The sequence below is a fragment of the Aythya marila genome, assembly GCF_965140915.1.
Source record: "Aythya marila genome assembly, contig: HAP1_HAP1_SCAFFOLD_192, whole genome shotgun sequence".
Lineage (NCBI taxonomy): Eukaryota > Metazoa > Chordata > Aves > Anseriformes > Anatidae > Aythya > Aythya marila.
The window spans coordinates 100,432-107,637 of record NW_028137141.1 but is presented as its reverse complement, the minus strand read 5'-3'; the positions used below and the strand labels follow the sequence as shown (position 1 = coordinate 107,637).

The 7,206-nt window shown below is 51.2% G+C and overlaps 1 protein-coding gene across 1 annotated transcript; it reads left to right on the top strand.

Moving 5' to 3' along the window:
- Nucleotides 1-6,041: 6,041 nt before the first annotated feature.
- On the top strand, nucleotides 6,042-6,992 carry LOC309891172 (olfactory receptor 14A16-like; the record flags this gene model as incomplete). Its single annotated transcript, XM_082785553.1, has 1 exon — nucleotides 6,042-6,992. The coding sequence occupies one exon, from the start codon at nucleotides 6,042-6,044 to the stop codon at nucleotides 6,990-6,992; it is 951 nt and encodes a 316-aa protein (XP_082641679.1).
- Nucleotides 6,993-7,206: the final 214 nt, after the last annotated feature.

Below are 7,206 nucleotides of genomic sequence, written 5' to 3'. Positions count from 1 at the left end.
TGCCCTCCAGCCAGAGACTTACCGGCTGCAGGGCTGGGAAGTCTTCTCCCGCAGGGACCTATGGGCATCCTGCCACTTCTGCCTGCCTTTAAGCACTGTGTCTCCGCAGGCAGTGCCCCCAGGCCTGCTGCGCTGTGCACAGGAGCTGCTCCTGGGCAGAGCTGTCTCTCTGCAGCGCTGCCCGCTTGCCAGGAGCTCCCCTTGGGCCCAGGAGCCCGGCCCAGCTCAGCAGCAGAGGCCCAGCCCAAGGCCTCCCTTGCTCTGTCCCCCACCAGGCTCCCTGCACATGGGGCTGGGGCCGCAGGGGAACCTGCTGGCAAACAGCCTGAAGGGATTCCTGGGCTTCCCTCCCTCACTTGGGTGCATACACTTCTCACATTTCTTCACAACCAGGTTCATTTCCCCTACCAGAAAATTAATTAGCTGTAACAATAACTTCTTTATGTCCCACTATTAGTTTGGACATGAGTTCATGGTGCGGGACATTTCTTCCTCCTTGTGGCCAGTTCCAACCTTCCAAGACGCACTTTGTGTTTTTGTTGTTGTTGTCATTCTTTTTTTTCTTTCCTGCTCTTCCCTACTACCAAAGAAAGCAACATCAGGGTGGAAACCCCTCCTGAAGTAGGTATCCCAAAATATCAGCATATTTGCCGCCTGTCAACCAAGCAGACATAAGTCACTTCACCAACATCTTCCAAGCCATGGGTCTGCTGCTGGCTTGCAACGTCTTGTGTAGACACAACCAAGCCTTGTGCCTCCTGTTGTCCAGTAATGAACTGAAACAGAAGGAACAGGACAACCCGTATCCTGGCCTCTTTTCTGTCTGGGTCCTCCTGGGTATGTAGGCAGAAGGGATCCCACAGTCAGCATGCCAACCAGGTGCCTTCAGCTGGCCTAGCAGGGCCACTGCCAGATGTCAGATGAAGAGTACAGATCCCAGGGAGAAGTCAAGGGTGAACTGTCAGCTACTTCAGGCAGAAGTGACCTCACAGTCCCTTTCCGTGACATGTTCCTGCTGCTGCCCTATCAACTGCAGGGACAGAAGTGACCTCACAGTCACTGCCACAGTCACATTTCTCCTGCTGGGGCAGGAGATCCTGAGGCAGAGCTGAGCTCATCAGAGCATTCCCACCCATCTCCTCCTTGTGAGCTGATCAGATCCATGGCCCCTCACATTCATCTTTGAATGCCATGTGACTGCACAGCAACATCACGGTTCATGCCCTGTCACAAGGAGCAAGGCACCTAAAGCTAAGGGTTGGGAGAGACGTTGAAGGTGAGGAGGTAAATACACAGAAAGAGGGGCCTAGGATGTTAGCTATTCATGTATGGGAATAGGGCTTACCTTTCTGGGTTAGAGATTAAGCAAAGGTTTAGTGGGAGGGTTTGGTGTTCTGCTTGGGGTGTCAGTTCTGTGGTTATGTTATGTTATAAAGCTCTTTGCTTTAGGGTTTTGTTTAGGGTGTTTCTTCCAAGAACTCTAGGGTTAAGTAGAGCATTTTAATGCTAGTGTTACGGGCAGGGATTAGCGTGAGCAAGACAGTAAGGATAAGGGGCTATGGGCTGAGTTTTGGCTTCAAGGGATGCTTTGGGGTCAGGCATAGGAGTAGTGGATTCCTGTGTGGAGTAGCGTTTAGGTTTAGGGATAAAGATTACAGGTGAAAATAGGGCAAGGGCTTCACATGACTGTTTTAAGACTGTTTTATGGTAGGATCTACATTACCTGAACCCTCTTACCTTTTCAAAATCGTTAAGTTCTGCTGGCCAAGCTCCTCTTCCCTCCCATAAATCTCACATCTCTCCTGTCCAGCCTTCTCCTGACCTCCCCATATCGGTCATCTTTTTGGGAGCAGGATTCTCATGACGTTCAAGATACCCTGAGGAGTATCTGTCTCACTTCTGTTGGCTAATCTGTTCCTGAGAAAGAAGCAGCTCCTAAGCCAATATGGTGCACCCTCCACAATGTGCCAAGCAGCTCTGCACCATCACAAATGTGTGTGTACTGCCTACAATTTCAGTTCCAGAATGGCTCCTATAGATGCAGGGTAACTTATCCCAGGCCATTCTGTATGCTTCAGTTTCCCCCTTGCATCTTGGAGGCAGCGCCCCCCTCTGTGTAGAAAACAGAAAGTAGTCCTGAAAGATGACTTTAGGCAAAAGCTGAGACCTTGGACATGAAAACCCGTATCAAAGACCTCTTCCCCTACGGGGCCTACCTGGTAATTAGGAAAACTGGAGCTCACAAACTATGTGCAAAGCAGGTGCCTTCTGCAGGCCTATTATGGACACTGGCAGATGTGAGCGTAAAGGCACAGATCCCAGCTAGGAGTCAAGGGATGGCCAGTTGGCTACTTCAGAAAGAAGTCAACTCACAATGTGCTTCATAGACACTGACTTAGAACTGGATTAGGAATTTCTGAGGCACCACTTACCTCATAATACCATACCTACAAAATACCCCCTTTTTGGCCCAGGACCTGCCCAGGTAGAAGTAATGTGGTTGTGATCCTTCCAGCCCAAAACCCTGCTGCTGGATTCCCAGCCGCTCTGACACACAGGAGCCAGTTCCATGCCAGTCCTGGGAGGTGCCATTACAGGAGGGACCTTGGAGTTGCCACCACTGTAGAGAAAACTGAAAGCTGCCCTGAAGGGGCATTTTAAGAAAAAAAGTTGAAATCTCTGACAGGACAACCAGAGATGTTGCTCTGAAGAGTGAGGGGGCTGTGGTGCCCGGGGCACAGGGCACTCTGCAGGGCTGTGCTGGGCAGGCTGGGAGGCAGACCCAGCTCATGGGGTCACTGCCATTGCCCCAGGGCAGCAAGGAATCACTCACCAGACTCCTTTGCTGGGGCTGCTTTGTGCCCTGGGGCTGCAGAGCTGCAGAGAAAATGGACACTTCTCCATCAGCTCAGCTTCACACAGGGCCCTTCAGCCTTGCCCAGTCCAAGGACTTGCCCCCTCCTCCTCCATCCACAGACATACACGGGTTTCCATTTGGGGTCTTAGGCAGGACTTTAAGGATCTGCTAAATCCCTGAATTTCCTTGTTTCTCACAGCCTTCACACAAGTCATTTTCCTGGCCCTCCCCACTGGCCAGCACTGCCTCTCAGGTGGCACTCAATGAGCCTTCAGTAGGGGCTATGGGCTTCCTCAATTGTCCTGCTGCTTATTAACATCTTCCTACTTCCTTCCTGAACTCAGAGGGAGCCTTTTTGTCCAGCATGTGGCCCTGCACTGGCTGTGGCTGGGACGGAGTTACTCTCTGCAGAGCAGCCCCTGTGGTGCTGTGCTTTTGATATATGAGCAGAGCAGTGTTGGTCACCCACGGCTGTAGTCACTGTTTCTGAGCAATGTTTGCACAGCATCAAGGCCTTCTCTGCTTCTCACTCTGCCCCACCATCGAGTGGGCTGTGTGTGGGCAAGAGGCTGGGAGGGGAACCTGCCATGACAGCTGACCCAGCCTTACCAAATGTACATTCCATGGCATATAACACGGTGCTCAGCAGTACATATTGGGGTCAACTTCCCAAGACAAAGCTCAAAGGGTTGTAGTAAATGAGGCCACATTGGACTGGCGGACGGTCTTTAGTGGGGTCCTCCAAGGCTCCATTTTAGGGCCAGTCCTCTTCAATACTTTTAGAAATGATTTGGATGCAGGACTAGAATCGATCTCCTCATCCACATCATCATCCACATCACTTGATCCCCTCATCCACATCATTGATGAAGATATTGAAGAGAACTGGCCCCAGTACTGGGCTCTGGGGGACACCACTAGTGACTGGCCCCCAGCTGCATTTATCTGCATTTACCAGGACTCTTTGGGCCAGTTTTTAACTAAACTAAGCGTACACCTGTCCAAACACTGAACAGCTAGTTTCTCTGCAGAATGCTGTGGAAAAAGATCTCAAAGCCCTTACTGAGGTCTAGGTAGACCACATCCAGAGCCTTTCCCTCATCTGCTGAGAGCATCACCTTGTTATGACTGAGATTTGATTTGCCAAGCAGGACCTGCCTTTGATAAACCCATGCTGACTGGGTGTGATCACCTGGTTGTCCTGGAAGCATTGTGTGATGGTACTCAAGATAATCTGCTCCATGAGCTTCCCCGACACTGAGGTCAGACTGACAGTTTTGTAGCTCAGAGATCCTCCTTCTGGCCATTTTGTAGGTGGGCATCACATTTGCTAGTCATCAATTGACTGTGAACTCCCCTGATAGCCAGGACTGCTGGTAAATGATGGAAAGTGGCATGACAAACACTTCTGCCAGCTCCCTCAGGACCCTCAGGTGGATCCCATCTAGCTCCATAGACTTGTGAACATCCCCCACGAGGGATGCCATACGAGCAGTGGTGCCTGCTCACCAGGAAACAGACCAGCTTCCTACAGAGCTGCTTTATGAGGAGCATGGCCAGCAAGAAAATCTGAGTTATACTCAGCTCAGATCCAGTGTGACATTACAGGAAGTGTCTACAGCCAGCAGGGAAAGATGTGCAGGTCTGGGAGTCCCTTGGACAGTCTGGTGTGCAGAGGGGTAAGGGCTTAGGCAAGACTGAGAGTCCCAACAGGACTGAGGTCTTTGCCCATGGCTATGGCTGTTGTCTCTGCCACTGAGCTCTATGAGGAGACAGTGTACAGTTGATGCACAAGGGTCTCATTGCCTCCTTCCCCCACCCATGAACCAGGCAGGGGTCATACCATTCTCCTACACTTGGCCATGCACATCCCATCTCCTACTGCCCCAGGAAGAGCCCCGAGCAAGGTGTGAAGGGAAAGGATCTCTCTTCCTAGGGACCAGGGGTCAAAGGCTAGGCCCTTGTCCCTGGTGAAACACATCCAGCTTTTCTACACCTCAGTGTGCCTTGACATTGTCTTTCTCTATTTGTCCTAACTGCCTCCAATGTTTGACTCTAATGAGCTCCAAGGGAGGCTATGTCAGTGCCCTCAGGGGGACATTCCAAGAAACCTTCACCTGACTTGGACTTCTTGAGAGATTTCTTCAATTTGCTCTCAGTGCCTATATTTTGAGGGCTCATCAGCAAAGCCACAAGAGGGGTGATTACAGTGCTTGGGCTGGGCCTCTGCTGCTGAGCTGGGCCAGGCTCCTGGGCCCAATGGGAGTTCCTGGCAAGAGGGCCCTTGTGCAGAGAGACAGCTCTGCCAAGGAGCAGCTCCTCTGCACAGCGCAGCAGGGCTGGGGGCTCCAATCACAGGTGGCATGCAGAGAGGAGAGAAGGAGAGAGGGGTTGGAGGCAGTTGGCAGTGGGAGGATGCTGAGAGCTGACGGGAGGAGAAATCTGCGCAGCCCTTGACAAGGTAAGTCTCTGGCTGCAGGGCCATGCAGCTGCAGGTCCTGGAAGGGTCTCCTTCTGGCTCATGTTTCTGGGAGGGCAATGGGCAGTGCAGTAGGCTTTGAGAGCCCTGCTGGATTGCACTGTGAGGTGAGGAAGTCTAGCAGGAGCCCCTTGGAGTGCCCTAAGCCAGGTGCCCCTGGTCAGCCCAGAACACCCTGCCCTGTCTGGCCATGCCAGGCTCCCTGTCAGCTGCCCCGTAGCTCCTGCAGCCATGGAAAAGAAGAGAAGCTCCCAAGCTCTGTCTGGCTTGCTGTGGCCCTCTTCCCTCAGCAGCATTCTCCAGTCTTCCAAAACCTATCTTAAGCATTATAGGGTCTATTGGGATAAAATAAAGCGAAGTTTTATATATATATATGGGCTTTTATATATATAAAGGCTTTTTGAGGTAGCTCAGACCTACAGCTCAGGTCTGCTTTCAAATGAATTATTTGCAACTACACAGCAAAGCTCCTTCATCTGACAATTGGACTGGACTTGAGTTTTCCCCATAGCAGCCCCTGCTATCAGTGGCACTTTGAGCCAGCAGCAGACACAGTTCAAACGAGAGTTGTAGAAAGGTTCTTCAAATAGAAAGGATTGAGCTGGGAGGTGCTTGAAGGCCTACAGCAGGTTTTCCTCAGAGAGGTCTGTTCTAACTTTTTCTGCCTTTTCCTCTCCAACAGAGAGCCGTGTCCAATGTCAGAAAATGACCAACAGCAGCTCCATCACCAAGTTCCTCCTGCTGGCATTCGCAGACACACGGGAGCTGCAGCTCCTGCACTTCGCACTCTTCCTGGGCATCTACCTGGCTGCCCTCCTGGGCAACAGCCTCATCATCACCACCGTAGCCTGCAACCACCACCTCCACACCCCCATGTACTTCTTCCTCCTCAACCTCTCTGTGATTGACCTGGGCTGCATCACTACCACTCTCCCCAAAGCCATGGCCAATTGCCTCTGGCACACAAGGGCCATCTCCTACACAGGTTGTGCTGCCCAGGTCTTTCTGTTTGTCTTCTTGATATCAGCAGAGTATTATCTTCTCACTGTCATGTCCTATGACCGCTACGTTGCCATCTGCAAGCCCCTGCACTACGGGAGCCTCCTGGGCAGCAGAGCTTGTGCCCAGATGGCAGCAGCTGCCTGGGGCAGTGGGGTTCTCTATGCTCTACTGCAGTCTGTTAATACATTTTCCCTGCCCCTCTGTCAAGGCAATGCTGTGGACCAATTCTTCTGTGAAATTCCCCAGATCCTTAAGCTCACTTGCTCACACTCCTACCTCAGGGAACTTTGGGTGCTTATGGTTGGTATCTGTTTTGCATCTGGGTGTTTTGTTTTCATTCTTTTCTCCTATGTGCAGATCTTCAGAGCTGTGCTGAGGATGTCCTCTGAGCAGGGACAGAACAAAGCCTTCTCCACATGCCTCCCTCACCTGTTTGTGGTCTCTCTGTTTCTCAGCACTGGCTTTTTTGCCTACCTCAAGCCCCTCTCCCTCTCCTCCCCAACCCTAAATCTCGTGGTGACAGTTCTGTACTCGGTGGTACCACCAACATTCAATCCCCTCATCTACAGCATTAGAAACAGGGAACTCAAGGGTGCTTTCAGGAAAGCAATTTTGTGGCTGTTTCTGAATCGTTATATATTTCTCCGCAAATGACTTCCTGGTTATGGTTTGAAGGCCCAGTACTCGGTACTTGTTTCATTAAGTGTACTGCTATGTTTATTTGTCCTGGTTTCAGTTAGAACAGAGTTAATTTTCTTCCTAGTAGCTGGTAGAATGCTATGTTTTGGCTTAGGATGAGAAGAGTGCTGATAACACCCCGATGTTTTAATTGCTGCAGAGCAGTGCTTATACCAAGCCAAGGACATCT